This window comes from Agelaius phoeniceus, chromosome 11, assembly GCF_051311805.1.
Source record: "Agelaius phoeniceus isolate bAgePho1 chromosome 11, bAgePho1.hap1, whole genome shotgun sequence".
In the NCBI taxonomy this organism is placed as follows: domain Eukaryota; kingdom Metazoa; phylum Chordata; class Aves; order Passeriformes; family Icteridae; genus Agelaius; species Agelaius phoeniceus.
Window position 1 is genome coordinate 16,714,167 of NC_135275.1, and position 25,946 is coordinate 16,740,112.

The 25,946-nt window shown below is 46.2% G+C and overlaps 1 protein-coding gene and 1 long non-coding RNA gene across 11 annotated transcripts in view; one reads left to right on the plus strand and one right to left on the minus strand.

Annotated features, from left to right (window-relative positions):
* ADAMTS9 (ADAM metallopeptidase with thrombospondin type 1 motif 9) overlaps nucleotides 1-15,541 on the minus strand; it is a 79,797-nt gene extending 64,256 nt beyond the window's left edge. For 7 of the 9 annotated variants that reach the window (XR_013183839.1, XR_013183838.1, XM_077184398.1 and 4 more), the window contains exons 1-5: nucleotides 14,861-15,541; nucleotides 14,369-14,757; nucleotides 13,028-13,190; nucleotides 1,065-1,351; nucleotides 3-86 (exon numbers count right to left, since the gene is read on the minus strand). Coding sequence is in view for 7 of the 9 variants with exons in the window: in XM_077184398.1 (XP_077040513.1) it covers nucleotides 3-86; nucleotides 1,065-1,351; nucleotides 13,028-13,190; nucleotides 14,369-14,757; nucleotides 14,861-14,954 (1,017 nt within the window). In the remaining 2 variants the exon portion in view is untranslated. Of the gene's footprint in view, nucleotides 1-2; nucleotides 87-1,064; nucleotides 1,352-11,611; nucleotides 11,746-13,027; nucleotides 13,191-13,756; nucleotides 13,992-14,368; nucleotides 14,758-14,860 lie in introns of those variants that run through there. The other 2 variants (XM_077184400.1, XM_077184404.1) reach the window with 2 other exon arrangements.
* LOC129124830 (uncharacterized) lies at nucleotides 15,446-16,158 on the plus strand. Of its 2 annotated transcripts, none has more exons than XR_013183840.1 (2): nucleotides 15,446-15,583; nucleotides 15,675-16,158. It is a non-coding gene; the product is annotated as an uncharacterized LOC129124830 (long non-coding RNA). The 2 variants fall into 2 exon arrangements; XR_013183841.1 differs by having other exon boundaries at nucleotides 15,448-15,583; nucleotides 15,671-16,158.
* The last annotated feature ends 9,788 nt before the right edge of the window (nucleotides 16,159-25,946 follow it).

Sequence of the window (25,946 nt, forward strand, 5' to 3'; positions counted from 1 at the left end):
ACCTGCTCATTATGTATCACGACCAATTTCACAATAACAATATTAATTAAATTTCCAATGCTTGGGTCTTTGTAGATAGAAGCCACCTGTTTCAAAAAGCAATATTTGGAATTACTATTAACATTCAAGGAAACAAACAATTAAGACAACACATATATTTTCCATTTTGCAACTGCTTTTCTCCTGGGCTGCTCTTCTGCCCTCCTCAGTGCTCTGATGCTACTTGGAGAGACCTCCTGGCAGAAGCACAATTTTAGAATGAAAAAAAACGGCTGGTATCAGAGAAACCCAACATTTCCTTTTGCTTTAGCCCACATTTCACCAAATTAAAGGATAATTCTGCTCTGAGACACAAAGAGCACCAAACAAGACTGTCAAAAGCAACTTATTCTTCCAAGTGTCTGATTTTGACATGGGCAGATTCACACCACATATTCAGTGCACTTCTACACTCAAACAGGATGAATATCCCTCCAAAGACACAAATATGTTGGATACTCCCTGCCAGTCACTCTGCATCTACAGAATTGCCTGTCTGCAAGCTGCACTACTGCATCCTAGTACCTGCAGCTACTAAGGTGCTTGTTCTCAGCCTGGAAAGCCAACTTGAGAGCTATGCTAAGGATCAAGGTGACAACAGGCTCCTTCTCCTTGCAACAGCAAGGGAAGTCAGGCAACTGCATAACCTACCAGCCTCAGTCCTCTGGAAGGCACAGTGCCCAAAGTACCTTTTTAATTCAGATGTTATTTCATGTGGGCTTAAATAAAAAGAAGAGTACAGCATGTGGACTAAACAACCAGTGATATTGCTCATGGCATCTGATGTTCAGAAAGCTGGAAGAGAGAGGTGTGAGAAGGATCAGGAAGTGTGATGGATCTGGGAAAGAAGACTCCAACCAGCACTTTCCAGCCATGTTTTACCATTTTTGATGTAACCCCAGCATTATCTCCATGCCTAGGGAAGGCAAACTGATGGCGTTGCACATGAACGCAGCAGAGAGGGGCTCTGTGACCACTAGAAAACGATTTGTGGGTGAATCTACTCGCCCTGGTTGGACACTCACTATTGACATCAGGGTTAAGACATAGTGCTGAAGGTTGGCTCCATGGTAGGCGACCATCCTGCTGTCAGCCACCACCATCACCTCCACAAAACGTGGGTAGGACAAGAACCGCTTCGTTCGCTTGTGGCTCTTCTTTTCACCAATGGTCCCCGTCTTGTTGCTGTCCCCAGAAAAAGAATTCACTTCCAGGCTGTGTTTCAACATCTCCACGTCAGACAATATGCTGCTCTCTGCCCACTGCCTTCTCCAGTGTTTCCGTTTGTTCTTTTTGTGACTGTGGTCATGATCTATGGTTAAAAGGCAGAAAAAACATACAGTACATTCTGGAGTGAATAAAATTAATACCACGTGTATGCTAAGTCAAAATACCTATTGCCTCAACAAAGTTGTGTGGGCTGGCTCCAAACAAGCAGGGAACTGAAACAGAAGCACTCTGTGGAAGCCCACCATGTAATCCAACATCTAAGGCTTCATTTTTAAAGCCATCTTGGGGAAGCCAGTAGCACTTAGAGGTGGACATTCCCTGCAGCAGAGCCAGCTCCTGGTCTGTGTAGGAGGGATGGAGCCCTGCAATGGTAATTAGCCACTGCAGCAGCAGTGTGAGGATTCTGGGCACGTCCAAGGTGGCCAGGAAACCACAGGAAACAAAGGTCCAAATCCTGTATTTCTAACTCAGGCATGAAGGACGGCAGGATTTGGCCTTCACAGCAAAGCAATTATATATGATTTATTTCTGTCTCTAACAATAACACGGCTGGGCTTCAGCTCCCCCCCTCCCTTTATTATTCTGTGCTACAGGAATGGTAAAGGTCATCTAATAGCACAGCTGCCACTGGCGAAAGAATAGAATTCAGGAAGTTTCACATATACTGCTTTTGATATTCAATTAGGCCAAACATAAAAGCAGCCTGAAAATATACTCCATGCTGATACAAAGACGACAAAGTGAAGAGGGAGAACAGGCATATAAAACATATGGAACGTGTACAATTAAGATTTACCATCTGATTAGTATGTAATTATAGCATTATTTAAATGTAAGAGCAAAATCAGGCTTATTTGATGCCACTTAATTTTTAATCAGTTCATCATAGGAAGTAGCTAATTGAATGTGATTCATCCACGAAAGACTGTTCACTTCTGCATTTAATATAAAGCCAGATCTGAACTACTCATCTACGACTCCAGGCTACAACCCTCATGCTCTTTGTAGCTTTAGTTTAATTTCGTCATGGTGGTGAAAAATATCACATTTCCTTATCTGACCCATTGAGTAGGTTAGAGGAAGCATAATATTACGGAACAAAGGAATATTCAATGCTCAAACAAGATTGAAATGATAGGAAACTTCTTAGTTACTTTTCCTGTATAGTTTCCTTTTAGGAATATTTGTAATAATTTCCAAAAAAGGAAATATGTTCTGCAGTATCACAGTGGGCAAAGGGGATTAGCCAGCTTCTACCTACGTGAAAAATACTATCTTTTTGCCCTGTGTGTAAATAGGCAATAGAGTAGTTAAGAATTAAATCCTGCCTGCTCTGTACTACCTAAGTCCTCTAAATTCCCCTTTCTTGATATAGTCCAGACCACCTTAATACAGCAGAGAGTCTGCAGTTATTTGAGTAAGTATTTGAGAAAGCCAATGGCATTTGTGGTTATAATTGGATTGCCCTAGTTCCTCTGCTCTAATCAATGCCCTTGTGTTGGCAAGGTTATGCTCTCATGCTGGCACTGCTTCGTGGGCAACCATGACATTATCCCGACTCATTCGGTGCCAATCAGCTTGGGGAGCCAACTATGCATACAAATAACTTAAAGGTGAGGAGAGGACCAGACTGAGGAGAAAGTGCTAACCCCAGCCCTTGAGCCAGCTCCTCTCTGCACCCTCAGATCACCATTCAAATTTCCCTTTTAAATAACTAACTTTCAAAAGGAGCAGGTGCCCAAGGAAAAATGTGTTAAGGATGGGGAGATGCTCAACTGGGCTCAAGCGAGGCTGAAGACAAAGCTGCAGAGTGAGGGCAGAGCTCTGCAGGGCCCCAGGTGGGACCATGAGGCTCAGGTTCCTTCTCCTCCAACCATCTAGTCAGAGGGAAGTTAGATGGCAAAAAAGAGGGAATTGCAAAGACACCTATCACACAGGTCTATAAAAGAAGTTGATATACACTGGGCTTGCCCTGAAATCCTGCAGCTGGTGTCACATGCTAAAAAACCTCCACAAACCACCCAAAACCCAGAGAGTACCACATGAAATTCCACATCTTGTTCTGAGAGCCCTGACCTGCTCCTGATCATGCAGGGGAATCAGAGCCCAACAAAGCCAGGTATGCCCAGCACAGAGGAAAAATAACTTTTCCTTTTTGCAGAGATTTGGCACAGAGTCACCAAATCACAGAATCATTTAGGTTGGAAAAGATACTTAAGATCATCAAGTCCAATCATTAATCTAATGCTGCCAAGTGTTGGTACAGTATCAGTGCTCTTTCCCCATTCAGCACACAAATTAAGTCACACACATCATCATTTCCAAAACAACTGAATTATTTCCACTCACAAAGTCACTCCAACACTTGCAGTGTGCTATTTGGACAGGTCACATATTGGGTATTTGTCAGCCTGGTTACTGGAAAACCAGGCACCAGTGATGGGGATGCACTGCATGGGAAGCCAGTCCTGGACTTTGGTAGTAGTGAACTGTTATCTTCACCCATCTTTCTTGCATGTAGATCATGTGCACTCACCTGTAAAAAATTAAATGCTAATGGCTGTGCACTGCTCTCAACCCATCTGTAAAATCCTGACCACGTTAATGGGAGCTGCACACAGGCACTGCCAGGAACTCTGTGTGCCTGATTCTGTTGATATCCTGCTCCATTACAATGGCCACAACAGCAGTGCTCTCATTGAATGGTGCAACGTGATCCTGCTCCATCAGGCAGAAGGGAAAATCTCTCACATTATACAAAACTGATTTTGCAGCACCAGCTTCCTACTGCCACACATAACATCAGAAAAGGGTGTGATATTTCCCCACCTTATTTTCCTTTTTTTTTTCCTATTGTGTTAACATAGTAACAGAAATCAGCAAGAAAAATGGTTTTCTTGGCAATCCTCCAATCTTTGCAATGACCTGAAACACATCTACTTACACATGGTAGTAACTGGATTTAAGAAACAAAACATTTTTCTTTTACTTTGTAGAAAAACCAATCTCCAGTGAGTAGACAAACCCTTTAAAACCATGCAAACTACAGTTCAATAATTCAAGTATCAGGCGAGCCCATGTCTTGACTCAACACAAATTCATGAAAGTTCATATTCATTTGAGAGGCAGGTAAAGGCTAGAATAATGTCCATTTTACTGCATACTTTACTAAGACAATCTATGCTGTTTTCACTGTCTTTATATAGACCTGGTAGTTTATATTAATTTTTTTTCTGTTTGGTTTCTTCTTTGTAATGTGGGACTTAAAAGGAGACCCAATCCTGTGAAAGGATATCGCTTCCTGATGGCATCTTTTCACTAATGCCATTTATTTTTGCTTGGGCAAGAAGCCTCAGCCCAGAATCCATTCAGCTGATTTATGGATGTTTCCTGCTGGTTAATGTACTTTGGATCTATCATAAGAAAGAGGGCAGGGAAGACTCAGACCCTGTGTGAGTACTTTGCCTGCATGAAAGGGTGACAGGGCAGAGTCAGGATCTGCTTTTGACATAGTAACCATTGTTATACTAAACCAAATATTAAAAGATGGAATGATCACTTATCCCAACAGTCCTAATCCTTTCAATTTCTACATTAACTAGTCCTTGGAATAGAAAGCAATTTGCACAATTAAGTAAGACATGTAACAATTCAAGCAATTCCAGTTCAGCTCCAAGTTCATAAGAGCTGCACATAGCAGCAGAAAAAAAATGTAACACAGAGAGAGAGAGAGCGCAAGAGAAGGGGGCAAGAAAAATTCTCTTTCTTGAGCTAACAACATCTCCCTGCTAGGGAAGAAGTATGATCCTGTCAAACTGACTAATTATCACAAGTTTTCTGAATGTGTGACCTAGGATTTTTAATAAAATTTGTCACTCAGCGGTTGGCCCACAATCATTTCTAGCCCTGCTCTGATCCAGTTGCGCAGATAATAAATTATTGCACACCTCCATAAAACAGACCAAAATTCAGCTGAGCTCCCCTCACACAGTCAGTCACTGTGTGACCTGTCTCCCTCAACTCCACAGGAGCAAACCCTGGCCAAAAGCTTCAGTACAAGCCCCAGCTCCAGCTGCCTGGCTGGGTTTGCTGCCTGTAGCTGCTACAACAGCAGCTGCCCCAGGGACTGCCATCACCTGGGAAACAGAGAGAGGCAAAATGGATTTGCCTTCATGCAGAGATCAGACTGGCTGAAACCGAACCACATTTTTAGGCTCTTCTTGCCAAGAAATGGAACGGAAACTGGCTCCTCTTTAGGACACAAACAGGTAAGAAGCCAGACCAAAGAACTTTTCTAGCCCTGGGTCTGTCCTAATTCTATATCAAGATGCTTTGTATCTGTCTTTCTATACACCTACAAATGTATCTCAGATGGATTTTCATGAAGCCAAATTCTCATCTCTGTTACTGTGGGGTGCTGTTGTGGTCAGCTAACCCAGAGCTGAACACACCTTCTCTGCCAGATGATTCACACCCTGCTTGGACAATAGCCAGGGATTGAAACATAATGGAGGACCAGCCACTGCCTTGCTCTGTACCACACTGAGATGATAGTCCTATGAGCAGGATTAATCCTGCCTTCCCTCTGGATAGCTCCTTGACTGAACCAGAGCTGGTGCTATAGCCAGGTCCATGTCCAGGAGCTCCTCCTGCTGAAGTCAGTCCCATGTGTCAAGCCCAGAGCCTGGAATTTATGTCTGCAATATGTGAAAACATTAAGGCCAGAAAGCAAAGCTATAAAGCTGTGAGCAGTTCAGAGTGGCATGAAGCATCACTGATGCAAAAACCAACAGTTTTACCCCAATTCACTCACTGCATCCTGTGTTTGACTATAGAGACTTGGAGGTGCCAAAGCTCAAGGTGATGCTGAGCCCTGACGTCTGTCAGGGTGACCCTGCCTTTCTTCTCACTGCTTGAACCAGAATGCTGAGAACCATGGAATTGCAGTGAGCAGCCATCAGCTTCCCTTAGTAATAAAACATTCTCTGGTTTATACCATGCTAACACTAAAGACCACACATACTCTAAATGTTTTCTTTCCAGGTGATGAATATCAGAATGCATTCCAGCCTAAAAGATTATTTTTATGCCTAAGGTAAAAAGTTGTAAGTGAAAGCTATCAATTTTGCACAGTAGACAGAAAGTAGATTAATGAACAAAACAATAAATTTTCTCTTTAAGAAAGGAGATACTAACACATGAGCTGAACATGTGGCAGAAAATTATTCAAGATCATCTTACAGAACTCCCACACATGCTCTTCAGGCAACTTCCAATGCACAACAGTCACAAGCACGTCAACCTGTGTCCCACACTAGTGTCTAGTGACACCTATGAGGCACCATGCCAACAAGAACAACACTGAGGCCACCACAACTTTGTACTGACAATCAGTAAAAGATAAGACAAAATGTCCCATTAGAAAAAAAAAAAAAGAAATTGTTCAGCAATTGGCCACAGGGGTGTTGATAATGACATTAGAGGCAAATGAAAGAAGCAGTCACAGAACAGTCAGCCTGTTTATTTTCATTAATATATGCCATAGGGAACAGACAGAAAGCACCCAAGTGATTCCCCCCTGCTTCTCCCACCTGTCCTCCTTCAGTCACAGATGAGGTGAAAGTATATCCAGTTTGATTCCAGGAGAATAATTTAACTCTGTCCACTTACCATGTTTAAATTGCAGAACAATAACCAATCAACAACAATTTGTTTAGTCACAATCTTAAGTCTTACACCTTTAGGGCACCAGATGGATGCTTGATACATTTTCAATGCTAAGAGTAACAACAAAATGCATGCACTTATGACTCACATTGAGGAATCTTAAGCTAAAACTAATTATGGGATCTGTATCACTGACTGTGATCAATATTTTTTAACTGAACTCAGTCCATTACCTTATTTCACTTGTCAACATCACAAGATAGCTCAAACATTACAGATTGATCCCTTCCCCAGCTCAGCATGGCAAAAGCTTGTGCTTGACCTCTCAGGCCCATCTGACCATATACCAGTTGGCTCTTACTGTGCTGTTACCTCAACAGGGAGGCAGAAATAGAATTAATTACATTAGCATATGAGAGTTGTGATGCAATTCTCTTCTTTATTCTGGGAGGGAAGGAAATCTGAATTAATTACTATCTGACTAAAAATTACAATCCACTTCTTTAAGATAAGAAACTTTTCTGAGGAAAAGAACAAAGTCAGTGTTTTACCCTGAGGCCAAGAGCAAAGCTGACAGCTTAAACAGACTCTTGAAAGAGCTCAAGGATTGCTCAACCTGGAAGTAAAGGCTTAAGAAAGCCTCCCTGCAGATCTCCTGCAACCCTGAGTTTACGTGACACTCAGCAGTACAGAATTTGCCTGAAGACCTGCCTGGAAACCAGACACCTAGAATGCAGAATTCTGCTGGATGAATGAGTTGAAAACAAAAAAGAGGGGACACAGTTGGAAGCAAGACAGAGCCCAAAAGAAACAGCAAAAATACTAAAGGGCTCTAGACCAACAATCCAAGTGCAAAGGATCTGGGATTTCACCACAGACCACTCACAAGAGTACAAACATTGAGTCCTGCAGAAAAGCAATTCAAAGTTTTTGCCTTGGAACTGTTTAAGTAACAACATAAAACATACAAAGGATCTGGAGAAGGAGCAGGAAATTTTCCATCACTGGCCTCATTCCACTCTATTGCCAATTTTAACACTGTGAACACACCTTGAACCACAGCTGGAGCAGGAACAAAAGCTCATCCCCTTCCTGCACCAATGAAATACCACACTACAAAGTCAGGCTTTAGCCACAGTACCAGATACCTAACACATCCTTCCCCAGGTCTCCTCCCTGATCATGGCACTGATAACACACTAACAAACCCCAATTCTGGCAACCTCAACCTGATCACCCCTTCCAAGCACAAGGGAACACGGTGACAGGACCATCTCCTGCTTGTGCCATTGGTTCACCAGTGACTTCCCATGCAGCTGGCTGGCATTAGGAGAGCAGGCTGGTGCTAATTATCATGCAGAAATAAGATCATCATTGAGCTGGCAGCAACAGGCATCTGCTTGCTCAAGACACAGGGCAGCACTCCTCTGCCCCAGTGGTTCCCCAGTGTCACGTTCAGTGGGAAAGGTTGTTACAGTTACTATGAAAGGGTAATCTATTACAAATTACTCGTTAATGCAACTGCAAAATCAGTGACACATTACTGAGTATGCCTGTGTCATGCTGGCTCAGCAGCAAGACTTGGTTCATGCTGCTGGTTCCTCCTCTGCTTTTTATAGGACCATTCTCAGCACAACTTACACACAGACCTTCTCTTCTCCTCACCTGGACCACATGGGGTTTCCCTTTGTGGAGCTGCTGTGCCTGGCTGCACGTGTACTCTCCAGTAGTCAAACTGCTCTAACACCCAACAAAATACCAGCAAATGTGAGACCATTTTGCATCCATTTCTGGCAGGTACTGGGATATGCTAAGCCTGCAGGTTGTGTCCCACAGCCATCTGTGCTGATAATACTTGGTGGATTTTGGAAAGCAGCCGCAGCAGGTGAGTCACTGGGCTTTCCCACCTCTGCCAGCAGTGGGTGGGGGCACAGTCAGCACGGCACAGGTAAGACCTGCTCTGTCCTGCACTCATCTGAGCCTGTTTCCAAAACCTCACCACCTCAGCACGAACTGCTGGAAGGCCTCTTTGCTGGCTACAGCCCCTTGGCTTCCCTCCAGAAACAGGAACAGCTCTAATCATCTTCCTACTAGTTTGGCACCATCAGAGCGTTACTGCTGCTTCTGCATGATGAGTTTTGCCCGTGGTGGATATTCCTGCTTTAAATGCTCTCATTAAGGAGCGAGGACTTTGTGCAAGATCCTCACATTCAGCCCCAGAGCTCAGGTCCAATGCCAGCCTCGGGATGGGCACAGCTCACCAGCACTGAGGGAGGGAGCAGCTCACACTCACTATACATAAATTACAAAAGCTAAAACCTAAGGCATCCTGGGTACAAAGAAGGAGCTGCCCCAAAAAGTTTAGCTGGGAGTCCTGCATCAGGGTCACAGTAAAAGCTACACAGAATTTGCTAAGTTTGGAGCAAGAGCCGAACAGGCAACAGAAGTGGAGTGACAAAAGGGCACAATACTTGCAATTACACTCACGGACACAGGGGAATTGTGGCTCAGTGCAACCAGGCAGGTGGAGGCCACATCTATCTCAGAACAAGGGGTGGCCAACAGGCAGAATGATTGCTAGGGTTCAGTAGAAGGCTAAAGCTATCACAGACCCCAACAAAATTGGAAGAGAAGAGCTCCAGAGAACTCAACAACTGAAATATACATAGAAATACATACACACATACATCACTGACAAAAAGTATGGGAAATATGATAGAAAGGAGAAACAGCAGAAATGGATGTAAGACCCAGAGCAAGAGGTGCCTGAAGTGGTTTATTTAAGTGATGACCAAAGGCAGTATCCCATTGGCATCTGGAGTTGGACATCTCTCTGCAAGACCAAACCTTGACGGTTTCACATGGAAAGGGCTCACAGGTCTGCTCCTGGCAGAAGGTCCCACTGGATGGGGGCCTGGGGAGGTGCTGCCTGCCTCATGAAGGTGGCTGGCACACGGATGCAGGATGCAGCTCCGTGCCTTTATCACTGGAGTCAGATTGTTCCTCCATGGGGTGCAGGAAAGCGGCGCTGTCCAGCCTTGCAATGAGCCACTTCCTCTTTTCTTTTTTTAGGAGTGCAATTTCTTTTCTCTTCCTCCTCCACCTCAAAAAAGCGGATATTTAATAAATGGGTCGGAAGAGCTTGCTATCCTGAAGCGATGGGTGGTAGTGGTGCTGCACCTCAGTGACATCATGCTGTCTGCCTGGCCAAGCCCTCATCCCGTCAGGGCTATTCAGTAAAACACAACTAATTATTCTGCCAGATCGCCGGCCAGATGACAAACTGATTCACGACACTAACTACAAGAAAAGCAGGAGAGGAAAATGCACCATTTCCTATGACTGAAACTACATTAACCTGTTACCCCAAGGAAAACTCCCTCCAAAGTTTTTCTTGCAGCAGCTGAGCTGTATGCCAGACGGCTGAAATGCATTGCCAGAGACCCCAGTGCTGTGCTATGAAAGTTCATCTGCAGAGCACAGCTTCCATTTGATATCCATCAGCATTCAGAGGAAAAAGATCTTTTTCCAGAACACCTGTAGAGTATTTTTATGTCAGAGGACCTAAAACTGTTATCAGAAACTGCTAATTAAAACTTAACAAAAGCAAATGCCTGGTTTTCTAAGCTGACCTCAGGACGCTGAAAACTTAAAAGTAAAAAAAACTTAAACGTAAAAGTATGACCAGGGAGACTGCTGCAAATGAAAGCTTTTACTCAATCTGTTAATCAATTCACAAGGGAAACTTTCCTGAGTACCTCAAGAAGTTTAGAATTACATCATTATGGCAAGGGCACACCAGTATGTTGACTATTAATCATTTCCAGGAAGATGATTATCAGAAAGTCATTCTTAATAGCACCACTGCCTGGCAACATAGGGTCCCTTGCTCCCTTCAAGGGGGGTACCTTAGATTTCCCTCCCATGGATTTCCTCTTCAAGCAAATTTCCACCCCTGCCAGAAGCCTGCAAAGCAAATGCACCGTTTCACACATTCTTCTGACAAAAGACTGGATTCACACAACACCCTACAATTATGACTAACTCCCAAACTCTCACAAAACCATTCTTCTCTGGCAGGAGTGAGAGATACACCTTGTCTAAAACAGTGAGCGCTGCTAGATTTTGCACGTTCACCTCTGATGCAAATACATGTGAGACACCTTCTCTCACCAGATGTAACCTCAGGTAAGATGCTAAGGTTCATCATCGCCCAAGCTGCTCTGAACTTGCTCCTTAAATGAAATAACCAAGACTTGTTCACAATACACATATGGCCATAGCATCATTCCCTTTCAAAAGTTTGGACGATGACAAAAAGAAGAGATGGTAAAGAGGGAGAGATGGAGGGAAAGAGGACAGGAAAACAAGACTCTCATGCCTATCTGGAACACTTAAGCTTGTGTTTGAGAGATGAGAACTCCCTCCACTACGTGAAGCAACTGAGAAGACCAAGAAAACAAAGACGAGCAAGAAGCAAAGCATATTGGAACAAAGAAGGAAGAGATATACAGCACATTGGTAAAATCACAGATGGAGTATTATTCTTCTTTATTACAATACAGAAGAATAATATTCTAAATGGGAACTATGATACAGTGGGGTGAAATACAGCAGTCACTTACAGCAGCACAGAGTCAAGTTCACAAGCAAAATTCAGAGCCCTCCCAGCTACCTTTGATTCAATGAGTCTTGTGATCTGCTGCTCCGTTCCTCCAAGGGTTACTGATGCAATGTGCCAGATTCCGTGTTTCTTTCCAACTGTTCTGAGTCTCCTGCATCTGATCTCATAGAAGGGAGCAGAAACAGCTGGAAGAGAGAAACCAGAATGGCATATTCCAGCAGCAACCCTTGGAAGAACAAACAATGACAGCCTTGTGAGGGGTGCCACTGTACCCCTGGCAGGTAGGTTTGCACGTGGAAGTGGATTCACATGTCTTCCAGAAGAAGCACATGTTGCTCTGGCTGGTCACAGAGTATCAGAGCATCTTTGGACTCAGCATGATCAGTGCAAGCTGAACAGACTGACAGCTCAACAACACAGCCACGATCCACAGTCATGGGTGCCAGACAAGCAACGTGTGCTAATTGCAGCCTAATTTGGGCACCATACTTCTCCAGTGGTACCTTTACTTCCTGAGCAACTCCACCTACTTTGCAGCATATGAGCAGCTTGCAGCCCACAAGGGAACTCAGTCAAGGTCTACTCTGTTTAGGTTCTAAAGTTCCTGTAGATCTAGCTGCAGGCCAAAGGACAAGGGCAAAACAGCAGGTGAAACAGGAGACTGAAGGAATAAGCTTCATCAGAGAAAATTGAGGTATTTGCTGCCAAAGGGGAGGATTAGTTGTGAACATCAGGAAGTCAGGGAAGCAGAGAGCAGCAGGAGGCCACCGTAGATAATAGGGACAGTAGGAGCAAGGTTATTGCTCATCAAGGCAGGGAGAAAAAGGTCTGTGCTCTTTCATATGTGCAAGGACTAGAAAGAGGGAGTGAGGAGGTCAGGGAGATGGTGCTGGTGGAGGAAGGGCCATGAGGAAAAAAAAAAGCCTTTGAAAATGAGCCATGGAAAAGTGATTACTAAGGACTGTCAGGGTTGGTGTTAGGTCCTCCTCATTTCCACTAGAAAGAAGACGTGGCAACTCCCAGCCAGATTTGGGAAAAGAAGACCAGAAGCAAAGTAAGACTAAGACAGATGCCATTTAAAGGACAGAGTATCAGACAGAGAGTTTAACAGATTAGGATGGTTGGGAATTACATGTAGGATAGAACAGAAAACAAGTTTAAGGGCTCACAGGATACTTAAGGCAAGACAGATGAAAAGCTCTCTTGCCAGCTTTACCTCAGGACTCAAAGGGAAACTTTTTTCTGACCGCAACTTCCTCATAAGCAATTCCTAGAAAGCACCTCCGGGTGCACCACATCTCTCCAGGACAACGTTACCACCATGAGCCCAGTCTTAGCACTCACAGCACCATTTCTAGAGGGGTCCCTCAACTCCACATCTCTTTTTTCCCCACAAACCTACTGCCTTTTAACTGCAAATAGCACATCCAAGTATCAAGTCATCCAAGGCAGTAAGAAAATGAGTACCTGGAGTATTGCAAGTCTGCCAGTCCCCTGAAGAGTTGGTAGGAGGTGTCCGGTGCCGGTAGACAAGATGTGGTTTATTGTGCTCTTCTTCATACTCCTGCTCCTCAAGCGATAGGAGTGGCTCTACAAAATAGTCCCCATCATCAGACTTGAATGTGCCTAGCTGAGAGGGTCCAGAGAGAGGAACAGGAGGTCAGCTGTGTGCGATGACAAGCCACCTAGCAGCACTACCCCACAAAGCAAGCAGTTAATGAGGGAGGTGTGCCTAGTTCTGTGGTAACCCCTGTGAAGGCAGTGGCTGGAGCTCCAGCTTTGGTCACACTACTTGCACCCACCCTGGGCTGCACAGCCATCCCCCTGGTGCTTGCTAATTACCAACCCACAGGCAGGGAGCACGAGAGAGGCATATGTCTGCCAGACCCTGTCCTTATGCCGGTGACATTCACCAAGCCAGTCCTGCCCAAAGGGTGATGGTGCTGCTGTGTGCTGGAGGTCCCAGTGCAACTCCATCATGTGCTGGTTTCACACAGCACATTTCCCTAAGACAGGCTTTTAACCCACATATAAGACCAGAGGAAGGTGTCCAGCTAGTGAAATCCCTGCTTCTGAGGAGACATCAATGCTCCTAGTTGCGTACAACTACAAATGCACATATTTGGTAGGTAAATAAAAAAATATCCAAGACAAAACATTCTGCAGCCATCTCATACTTGTATCCATGGTCAGTACCTGGGAGGGAAGCCACATAGACATGTGCCCAAGCCTAGGTGAACACATGTGCACCCAGAGGAACCCGGGACTGAATGAAGCCAGCAGAAACCTCCGGGGAGCCCCTGGGATTGGCACCCCGTGGGACTGAAAGGCACCAGGACAGACACAAGAGTCAGCGCTTTTAGGAGCTTCTGCACATCCCGGTGTCAACATCCCTGCACCGAAGGGCACCCAGCTAGGGTACCAGGGACCGGGACGTGTCCCGGGTGCTGGGTGGCTCTGAGGCCAGCGCTGGTGGTAAGCCCGCAGCCACCGCTCACCGGCACCCCGGCAACCCCAGGGGCAGGCAGGGTCCGTGCCCGGGTCTGGCCCACAGACCGCCCCTCCGGGTGTCGATGGGTGGCATTTTCCCCCCAAAATCCGCGCAGCAGGAGCGGCGCACCCCGGAACCCGAGGGATGAAGAGCGGCGTGGGAGCAGCCCCCGGCCGGGGTGGGCCGGAGCCGCCCGCCGCCGTCAGGGGAAGGGGCGGGCGCCATGGCTCTGCCCGCCCACCCTCCCTCGCCCCGCTCCTCCTTCTCCTCCTCCTCCGCGCTTCCGCCCCTGGCCCTCAGCGGGGCGGGGGTCTCACCATCCCGGAGCAGAGACTGATAACGGCGGTGAGCCGAGGGCGGGCGTTGACGTGCCCCCGGTAGAAGCAGTGCTTCACATCGGCGTCGGCCGCCTCGGCGTAGAGGCGCCGTTGGTCTGCGGCGGGCTCTCCCAGGAGGCTGACGGTGAAGAGCGGGGCGATGAAGGCCGAGCTGGCCGTCAGGTTGAAGAGGAACTGCTGCCCGAAGGCGGACAGCCTGTAGTGTGCCTTCGGGGAGCCGGCGGCGGCCGCCGTCCAGGCGTCGGGGGCAGCACTGGTGCTCCGCCGGCGCCGCCTGAAGTGGACATCGGTGGGGAAGGGCTCACCGAACTCATTCACTCGGGTAGGAGTCACGATCTCGTACTCGCTGAGCTTCTCCAGCAGCTGGGCTGCGAGGGGACAGACGCTGAGTGAAGTGGCCGAGCCCTGCGGCCCCGGGGCGGGGGGCGGCAGCGCAGCACTCCCCTTGCCCCTCCCCGAGCACCCCCTTACCTTGCCTGGGGTGCAGCTTCTGCCTCCTCGCTGCCGTCCTCCAGCCGTCGATGAAGAGCGTGGTGAGTGCCAGCGCCAGCGGCGCCAGCTGCATGGTGCTGCGCGCTGTCCTCGGAGGAGCAGCTTTCCCCGCCTCCGCTTCTTCTCCTCCTTTTTCCTCCCTTTCCCTCTTTTAATTTTTTTTCCCCCTCTCTTTTCCTTTCTTGCGGCCCCCCTCCCGGCCCCCGGAGCGCTGCCGCGGGAAGGCGCAGGAGCCGGGCGGCGTTAGGGGCGGGCGGGCCGGCGGCGCGCGGGGCGCCGGGGGCCGCGCATGGTGCGCGGGGGCGGACGGGCCGGGGTCGGGACCGACGGGCCGGGACGGGGGAGCCGCCCGCCCGCCCGCCTGCCTGCTCTCCCTCGCTTTCCGCCTCTCCCCCCGTCGGGCTGGTGGACGAGAGCTGCCGGGACTCTCTGTTTAAAAAGGGGCGGGCTCCATAGATCAAGCCCGCCCTCCTCTGCTCCCCCCCTTCCAATGACACTTTCTTTTTTCGTTGCCGGCGAGAGCCGAAGTCGCAGGTTTTGGTCAAGAAAACCAGCGCTGGAGCGGGCGGGGGGAGTCCGAGCCACGGCTTCGTACACCCGGGATCGGCGCCCGCTCCCCGCCGGCTCCATCCAAAAGGCTTTAAAATCTCAAAGTAGCCCAGGCAGAGCGGCACCGGCAGCTGCCTGCCCTGCCAGGACCTGGTGGGGATGAGTCCCTTTGTCACTCACTGGGAGGAGAGATGGGTTTTCTTACGTAATTAACGTTTTCCCTTTTTTTTTTTTCCCAAGGCAGCTTGAAGAAGTGGACCAGCAGTTGAAGAATCCCCTGTGTAGCACTTCTCCATAGCAGTTGTTTTCTTATGCATTTCTCAGATAAGAGGCAATTCAAGCAACTTTTGTTCAGGATGAGATTTGTGTTGTGCACTTTTCAGGCACCCTGAGGGAAAAGGAAGATTATATCCAAAACTGAGTTTATTTTGTTTTGTTTTACAGTTTGAAAGATCTCTAAAAATTTAATTATATGTAGTTCTAAAGCATGTCTTAAGTGTTGTCTTCTACCCCTTCCTCAAATCAAAACCCTCAGCCTTGGTTTAAAAGGTTTTTAAACCTTTAAAACCCATAAGCAAGGCAAAAAAATTTTGGAAGTTCAGTTTGCACTTCCACAGAAAATGTCAAAGTTCTTTACATTCTTTGCTCAACTTTGGGACAAGGCACAGAAATGTTGGTATTTGCTGCAGAAAGGGAAAGTTTTAAAATAAAAATCAATTTAGAATCCACTTCTTGGCAAAATGTTACCTCCTGACTCTTCAAAACAACTGGTGAAGTGCTACAAACCTCAACTATTAGGAGTCAATTATTAATTTTGTATGATGAATGTAAAAGTCAGAGTAAATAAAGCATCACCTGCAAAGCTGTGCATCTTCAACCCTGCTACTGGCTGGCCAGGGTTGCAGGGCTGGGAGGCAGAGCCTTGACAGTGCAGGAATCTCCAGGATTGTGGAGACCAAGTCAACACATCCTTAGGGCAAGGTGTAATGGCACATAACCTCCCTGCATGGCATTGTGCCCACACCTATAAACCAGGTTTAATTAAAAGCTCAGATACTTACCAAGAGATAACTCACCCCTATCTCCCTGAGCTGCAGGGCTTGCAGGGCACCCTGAGCCCTGACCACCTTCCTACAATGAACACATCTACCCCAAAGCTTTCAGTCTTCACAGAGGGAAATACACACAGGTGAGCTTGGGATAATGCTCCAGAAATCATGGTGGGAGAAGGAAGGGTAGGCTGTGTCCTGAACTCAGGTGGGTGTGGACACATTCCCCAGGAGTGCCAGGGGGATCCCGTGCTGCCATTTAGGTGTGTGGAGCAATACTGAGCAGCTGATGAGCAAAAAGGGAGTGAGGAAAAGTGAACAGAGTTGCCTGAGGAAGGGGAGGTGAAAAGCTGAGCATAGCATTAGGGCTGAGTCAGAGGGGAGGGGAGGAAGCTTACGTGGAGCTAGTCCTGCTGGTGTCTGGGAAAGAGGGGTGCAGCTTTCAGGCTTCTGTTCAGCACGGTGTTGGGAAACAGGTCTGGTTTATCTGGGCTGCAGAGTGCCCCTGGGGCATCCCCAGTTCACAAACATCTCACATCCCACCACTCTCAGCCTCAGCATCCCCTGTGCCCCATCAGGCACTGGTGAGAGCTGCCTTGCTTCTGTTCAGCTCACTGTCACAGGAAGACCTATCAGAGCTTTGGAGTTTTTTCTCCTTAGTTTTCTACAAGGTGACCAGTAAAAAACAAATTTGGCTCTGGGGTGAGGTTTGATGGAGCTCAGGAGCTGGTAGAGGCTGAGAATTGACAGCACATACCTGTGACTTAGTTGGGTAGGACTCTTTCCTTTTTGGCACTGAGCTGAATGGAGCAAGGTTGTTTTGTGGAGCATCCTCACAGCCCCACCCACTCATCTGAAACCACCAACCTGAAGGAAGGCAAGAAACACAAATTTATCATTCAGAAAAGGGGATCCAACTCATGGGACTCCATTATGAGGCAGAGTTGGGAGTGGTCTGAAGCCTCCCACGACCAAATCCTGGCTTTGCAATGTCACTAAACATACATTTATGCATTCCATGCAGCATGGCATAACTTCCAGAGCCATTTCCATCAATATGCAGAAGTTGTATGTTGTGTGGCATTTTGAATCTTTACAGCTGGAGATTAGTAAGTGCAGAATGAAAGCTGTACTCTAAGTAAATAGATTATGTGGAGCTTAGAGAAACTAAGCTGCAATCTTAAATTCAAATAACTTTCCTATTAGGAAGGATCTATTAATACTTACGGCATGGTAATTGTGCAGACTCCAAGTCCTCACCCAGTCAAGAGTAAGACTTAAGAGCCCATACCCGTGGAAAAATCCCCTTAAAACACTGGGAATTTTGCCTATGTAAATATTGCAGAACTTGAGCTGCAGATGCCTCTTCTATAAACCACAAAATCAGAACTTGATCACAACAGCAAAATTTCAGTAAGAAATTAAGGCAGTGCACACTGCTGCAAGAATACACTTGAGGAACCCAGATTTCCTGAGGTTTTTGCACTGCTTTTCTCCCTTGCTACCATTTCATTTTCACTATAGGTGAGGCCATCCCCAGTACTAATCTTTGTTCTTTGTGGTTCAGCCTCTTTGGGTAAGCATCATCTTCCTTTATCTGCTGCATCCTCTTGCTTGCCCAGTGATTATCCCACAAGGCAGACAGTTTCCCTTTGGTGATTGCTCCTCAATGCTACAAGATATCTGAAACAGCCAACTCTTCTCCTGTCTAATCTGTGTGGTCAGAAAGTGAAAGATTTCATTCCCTTCAAAGAGCTGACCACCCTCTCCTGCCTCTCTCATTCATCTGCTGATGCTGGTAACAAGGATACCACTCTGGGCTGCCTTTCTCTTTGTTTTGGAGCTCTCATAGAGGCTTCTCTTTAAAAGACATTTTCAGCAGTTGTGTCAAAGCTGGATTTTTAGGTTTTGTAAGCCTTTCACATTTGTTTGGAGGGACTGAAACTTGCAAGTTCTTGGTGTATACTTAATTTTCAAACTTATCTGTGCCAAGCCAACTCTTTTTGGTCCTCGTTAAAAGGATTTAAATACACTCATCTACTGTAGTCCTTTAAGCTCCTGCTTCCTCCCTGGGGTTCTCTTCTTACCCCATGTAGGGTGCTGCTGCCATCAAGGTCTGAATCACTGGGTTGTTCAGGAGTTTGCTCCTCTGACCATAGAAGGCTGGGGAGTGCTCCCTGCCATTCCCAGCAATACCAGCACAGCACTGCTATCACTGCTGTCACAACTTGCCCTCTGTGGGCCCATATCCTGGTCCCCATTTTAGGGCCATTGGCTGAGGGAGATGTGAAATGATGTCTCAGGATGCTGCAGAGCCATCAGTGCCGTCCCACTCCCCTGAGCACTGAGAGGTGCACATTGAGGTGACTAATTCAAGGTTACCCAGGGCAATAATACCCAAACATCCTTCATCTTGGTCCTGGGTCAAACTGTGCAACTCAAACATCTTCCCAGCCAGTGCATTGCAGCAGGAGCTGTGTTCTGTGGGAGCCATCCATTGCTCTGCACACAGGTGCAAGGTGGGGCACAGTGGAAATGCAGTGCAGCCTTGTCCTTGCAGATACCATCCCTGCTCTTTGCCTGGTAGGGAATCACCATATGGGAACAGAAGGTGAAGGAGGGAACACAAACAAGTCTGTTCCACTGCTCCACTCACATGCAAGGAAACTGGCCTTCAGCTTGCCTCAGAAACAACTTTGACCCTGGAAAACAGATACATGAGTAGGAGCTAGGGACTGGGTGGGAGGAACAGCAAAGCCCACGTAGACACTGCAAACGTGTGGGATTTTCATCTTCAGGTCGGCACGGATGGACATAATGATCCCTTGAGGCTCTCCACTTGAAACTGCTGGTTCCAGCTTGCCCCTCCCCTGCTCCCAGCATTTCTGCTGACTGTTCACACACTGCTCCTTTTCCTTACACCTCTTATCTGCCACGTGGAAAGTGCTCAGGGTAGCCCAGCTTCTGGGTCTCGCTGCAGCCTGGCAGTTCCTTTGGCCTAATAAGCAGTTATAGATCCCATCTCCCTTTTTACTACAGGTAAACCTGGAAGAGGTCCTAAAGTAGCTAAGAAACACTCAATTCTGAATCTTCCCATTTTTGTGCAAGTTAAACCACATAAAGCTAAACATTACATTAGTTTATCTTTTGAATACACTCTTCATGACTTTTGATATTATGTACTTATGCATCTATGCTACGCTTCAGGTGCCTTTGCCAAAACATTAACAGTAATACTAGGAGGACTAAATAGAGCAGATGTTCTGTAATCCCACACCAAAAGGCAACCTGGGAATGCTGGAAATTATACAGGTACAGAAAGCTTTATCCCTCGAGTCATGTACTTTTGTTATATAAACAAATTATCATAACAGATCTGTGAGGTGTCACCATCACCTTATGAAAAGAAGACTGAGATGATTGATTTGGCAAAGAACATGGGGTCATGGAGCTCTGACCTCATGATAGTTCCACCCTCCCTCTCCATCTTGTATGCAGTCTAAGTGTATAATGTAATATTTCAGTGCAGGGATCATTAAACTGTAAAACTCTATTTTAGGAGGGTTGTTTTCATTCTTTTCCCAAATAGTAGATTGTCTCCAGAGATAACAAAATACAAATATCCAGTAGAGCAAGGAAAAAGCTAAGCAACATTACAGATATCAAGTTCTTTTTCCCTACACTGTTTGATTTCCCTTGGGGTGTAACGAGGTACCCAGCTAAAAGCAAAGACGTCTCCCTGGGGGAAGTCTTTACAGTATTGTTGCATTTGTATTGGGGTAGGAAGTCTCTACTGGTTGTAAAACTGTCAAAAAAATTGTAAATGGACAAAAAGCTGGGAATGTTTTAGGCCTAATCCAGTGCCTGTCAAAACTCATCATCTAAAACTTCCACTGACTTGGAGAAGTGCAGAATCTCTGTCATTTCCAGGAGCTATTTTACAGCATCACATCTTGCTCATTAATATCCACCTGACAAACATATAACATCCACTATTTCTTTACCAAGATGCAACAGCTTGAAAAAAACATTTCTTTTTTAACTTAGCAAAATGTCTGTGCTTGCCAAGTTGCAGTACCAGAACTGGGGTGTTTTAAAACATTCTCAGAGAGCTGAGGGTTCCCAGAACAGATGGGCACAAGGAGGGAGAAGATAATCTAATGGCAGCCCATCACTTTGTAGCACTGCAGGTCTCACATCATTATCACAGCCAGAATGTGCAACAGACCACAGCCATTGACCCCCAACTTAGAGGATGTGTTGAGGAAACAGCTCTCTTCTTAGAGGTGCTCCTATACCCTTGCACCCAGTTTCCTCCTTTCCTCTGAAAGCAGCATTGATAAGAAACAGACTAGAAATGCTTAGTGTGGAAGATTCAGCATATAAACACAGGACAAAAATCCAAAAAGGGATTTGGTCTCTCCCCAACTACACTGTTTGCCCTGGATGAAGGAGTGGTGAACAAATTCTATTTTCAGCCGCACGCCCTGTGCTGTTTCTCACGATGGCTGTCGCTGCCTGAGCGGCTGGCACACCTAACACAGGATCCCTCACTCTGGTTTGTGCCTGAACTACTGCTTTGTTGTCAGGTACCTGCAGCCTTGGCTTTGCTGCTTAACTTCACTGTCAGGCTCTGCTTTTGCAACCAAAATAGAGGACTAAGAATTCAGTTTCTTAGAAGATGGAGTTTAGGTGAGATGTTAAAAAGCAGGCACAAAAGTAGCAGGGTGCACGGAGAGCAAACTTTGGGTGATCTGCAAAGCTGAAACAAAACTGTCTTTTTCTTCCCAGCTGTTTCCAACAGCCACCTCTGCTCTATGCCTTCATGCCTTCCTACTCACAAAATACCTTTTTTTTTTTTTTGATGGCAAAGGTTGTCTAGGAGCAAACCTGGAATCCATCCTTTCCCCTCACAGGTGCGAGGAGAGCTACAAGAATGATGTGAATTGGCTGCAGCCTTCTTAACCACATTCATGTCATGCCACTCTGGCTGGGATGCTGGACAGAGAATTAATGGAGTGTAAATCCCTGTTTGGAAATCTCCAGCTTCTCCCTGTAACTCCTTCATTCCCTTTGCAAACCACAGGAAGAGGGGATCTCCCCAGAGAACCACAGCTGCACGTTTTGGGTTTTGATTAAAAGTAGTGGAGAATTCACACAACCAGAGCTGCCTGTCTAACGGGTTCAGAGTGAACTGGGATACTTCCAAGAGAATCTGTAGTCCTGAGACTAAACCCTGCGAGCAACAATCCTCTTTTAAAGTTATTGTATGGCTTGGCTACAAAGATAAGGCACCAGATGGCTTGGGAAGAATTTTTAGGAGACAGTCTGCTGGTATGCCTGGAAGGATCTTGAGAGTTTACATTTACAATAGACCATTTCTTTGGAGGCGAATGTTTGTCAGGAACATCAGTTTTAATTACCTAAAATGTAGGCTGTTTCCAAATGCAGACAATGTTAAGAGGAGTAGGTTTTTTTTTCCTGAAGAGAGGACAGCCGACAGAAATCCCTTCCTTTATAGGTAGCAAATTGACTTGTGAGACTACTGTTGTGCAGTTTTCATCCCAAATACTATCCTGCAGCATTTTCTTTCACTGCTGAATTATTCATAGCACAAGTAGGTGTTACTTTTAATCTGTTTTCAGCCAATGAATTAAGCAGCTAATTTTGTCACCTCTAAGCACACAAGAACAGCCCTCAAAATTCCCAAGACTTTTCAACTGAGCCTTTTGTATGTCTTTTGCATGCAAGGAGGGATAAGCTGGGACAGGAGCCATAAGGATGCCAGTAGGAATAAACAGCCTGTCAGTAATCTCTGTGTTGCTTTAATACATGCAACTTGCTTCTAAATCCAGGTGTGATCATTTGGCAGTAAGGATTATAGCACTATTACCCATAATATCTGAATTCAATGACACCAGGAACTGAGCTCCCACATACCCAGGGCGAGGACATGACATTTCTTTCCCAGCCAGAAGTATTACCAAAAATTATCTAAAGGATTTGGACCTTCCTGGGAACTGTGGTCCTGCTGGAGCTCCTCATCACCTGCAGGTGCATGGCAGACCTGAGGAGATGTGCGTGTGGGCAGCACACCTTGTATTTCTGGAGGTGTGGCAGCTCTGCTAAGGGGGCAATTTCCTACCCTACACATGGAGGCTGAGATATACATGTCATGTTTTTCAGACCTTTCAACTTTCTTATATGCATTACAACATAAATAACATTAACAAATGCTGGTGATGGGAATCAGGCTCATGTTTGTAAGCCAGCTGTTTCCATGTTGTCTCCCCATATTTTATCATCTTAATTCTTAAATATCCCTAACCTTTCCGTTCAGAATTTTTAAAAGGATAAAGCACGATTTGGAAATGACTGTAACACAAGGATATTTGTTGACTTAACTGACATTGTTTTGACACGTCAGGGCCTCCCAGGGGACCAAGACCCCATTGTCTAATGGCAGAGCAAACACAGGGCTGAAAATGGGGCCAGTATCGGCATTCCCCTGCCTTATCACACTCAGTTAATGCGTTACTCCACACCAGCCAGCCAGCTAAGAATAGCATTTGTTGAAGGGAGGAGAAATCTCGTACACACCAGCAGCATTCTTTTTCTCTGCTGTTTTCATAGGAGGTTCTAGCACACAGTTCTTAAAGCCCATAGCCAAAACAGAATTGTCCAGATCTGAGCCATTTCATCTACCAACAAATTGGATGCTTCTGTTCCTTCAACAGCAGGACAGGGAGATGCTTGCCCATGGCTGAGACTCCTAGACCTGTCATAGCTTGTGAAACACATGGAGAACCAAAAGAGCAACTTCCCCCAAACACGAGTAGAAGTGGGCACATTAAAACAAACATGTTATCCTGTTTGATTCTGTGCATCAGTTAACTCCTCTGAACAGTGAGAATAGAACTTTGTAGCCCTGGTTATACTTATATAAAACCATGTGGTTTAGGACAGCAGTATCTAATTGCATGGATTTTTTTTGGATACCATTATGTATAGAAAATAGGCCTCTGGGCACTTTTCAGAAGCTGACATGCTTCTGCTGAAAGCATTGTGAGGGATCCATTGTCACCACCTCTCTGCAGCATCATTACCAACACTGACCAAGAACCATCCCTGTGGCCCTTCTCTCTTGCAGATATCCTAAGTCACTCTCCTGCAATCCACTGCACAGCACAAGGAAAAGAGGAGTTTCTGCATTGCTTAAACACACAAGAACTACTGACCTGACCTTCTTCAAGCCATCTCACACTCTCTCCAGGGCACATCAATGGTGAGTGTTCAGTAGTGACAGGGCAGGAACAGGGAAAGCTTGCAGGGCCTTGCCTGAGCACCAGTCCATCTTCCAGGGATCTGCAGTTGGTTGACCCATGCCAGAGGTGATGTCCTTGTGCTCCTCTGCTGAGCTGCTCCAGGAGGAGAGGGACACAAGTCCTGCCTGGGGACACACAAACATCAATGTAACTCTCACCCTTGTGCAAATGCTGGGGTACAAAAGCCCAGCCTTGCACTGCTCTACAGTCTGATGTTGGTACCACACATGATAGTTAAGTTTCCACTTCCACCACCCAGACAGACATGGCTGTGGAAATCCCAAATTAACAATTCCAATTAGGAATACCCACCATAGTCTCAATGATGTGCGTGTGTGACTGCCAGTGGCTGTGACATCTCTCAGGGTGTGGAGATATAGTTACAGCTGTCAGGTGCAGAAGTTTCCTTTTCTGCCCCACGCCATAAGATTTTGCTCATGCTCCAGCCCTCTTCTTGTGTTGTTCCCTCAGGCCATGTGTCATCTGTCCTGGTCACCAAGGAATTTGGTTCCTGTGCCTGGAACAGCTTTTGTGTAATTGGCAGCTTTTCTTTCTGCACCCATTGAAATCTATAAAAATAATACAATGCATGAGTAGCTTTTAAATCTAATTATTCTTGTGTTTACTTGGCAAAATCTTGGATATTTTGCAACCAATTTACTTGACTCAGCTTCCAGGAGAAGGCTTGAAGCGTGAGATACAGTGACACGGATGTTTCCTGTAGGTCTAAAATGTGGTACAAAGCATGGCCTTTTCTATCCAAGCCCTTCAGCAAAAGTGCTTGTAGCTTGCTCCTCGACTTCAGGAAATGGGTGCAAATGCACCCAGGCTCACCCTGCAGCTGGAGGTGTCTGGGGCACCCTCCAAATGTAGGTCCAGCTGCATCTGTCCCTCGTGTCACAGGCATGAGCCCCTGGCTCTGAGCGGCGTGTGACTAGCACAGCAGTCAGAAAAATTCACACAGAAGATTTTGTAAGCACATTTGCTGGTTTAAACTTTGCCCTAGAGACTGGAGACTCCTGCAACTGTGAGAAAGAGGGGTCCTTGTCATTTATAGCTGAGGTCAGCGGAGGGCCAGAGCAAGGAAGTTTGTATTGCAGCAATTTGTACCTTATCTTGTTTATAGATGTAAACAGAAGGTTTACACTTCCGTTACTGAACTCTCCTACACCAAAAACGTCGAGTGCAAAGAGAAGGAGAGGGATAGGCAACGTGTGTGCACTCGTTTCTTGAACTTATTTCAAAAAGTACAGTTAAAGAGTCTGGTGTTTCTGAAGTTTGGAAATTTGGACCCCCTTGCAGGGTTTAAAAACCCATCTCTGCAGACTGCAGGGGTCATTCCAGGATCTCAATAAGGTCTGGATGCAACTTGTAAGTCTGATGGACCTGAGTCAATACCATTGAAGCCAAGAATCCGTTATGAGCTTTAGGTCACTCCCAATTGCTTCTGAAGTCATTGCCCAGGCTTTTCTCATTTTAGTCACAGTACCAGGGTTTTGTATTATCTGAAAAGCTCCAAGGGAAGGGACATATGGAGCTTACAAAAGCATTTATTGTGCTAGTTAGCTCCAGTCCCATGCCAAGCAAATTATCAAATTATTCATGCACATTCTGTGGATAGGAGAAACAATTTTCATGTGGTTATATGGATAAAGGGAGAAGAATTTGGGCCACTGACTCAGCCTGTCAGCAATGCTTCCCCCTAAATTCAGCCATGGAGCTGTGAAGCAGATTTCTCACAGCACTGATGGTGGGGCAGCGCTCTCTTTGGAAAATGTGACCCCTTATTTACATGCCACTTGGAAACCAGTATCATACAGGGGAGCCAAATTATTCCTGAAGTATGGCCTTTTGCTTATAACCTTTCAGGAAAGTAAGCAATTGAACAAAAGCAGCTTAGAGATAGCATTCCAAGTGAGAATCAACCAGCTTGGCTGGAATAGGAGCAGCAGCAAACTGCCCAGCCTATTGGAGACACGGCCATGCCATGTGATGCTGCTCTCCTGCATCCTAAAGGAAACCTGACATTCTGCAGGTGTTCTGCTTTTGAGTCTCATGGAAGGAGACAGAGTTTGAAGAGACACACTACAAAAGTTCCTTTTAACAGTTGCTGCTTTTCCATTTCAGCTCTGTGACCAAAGT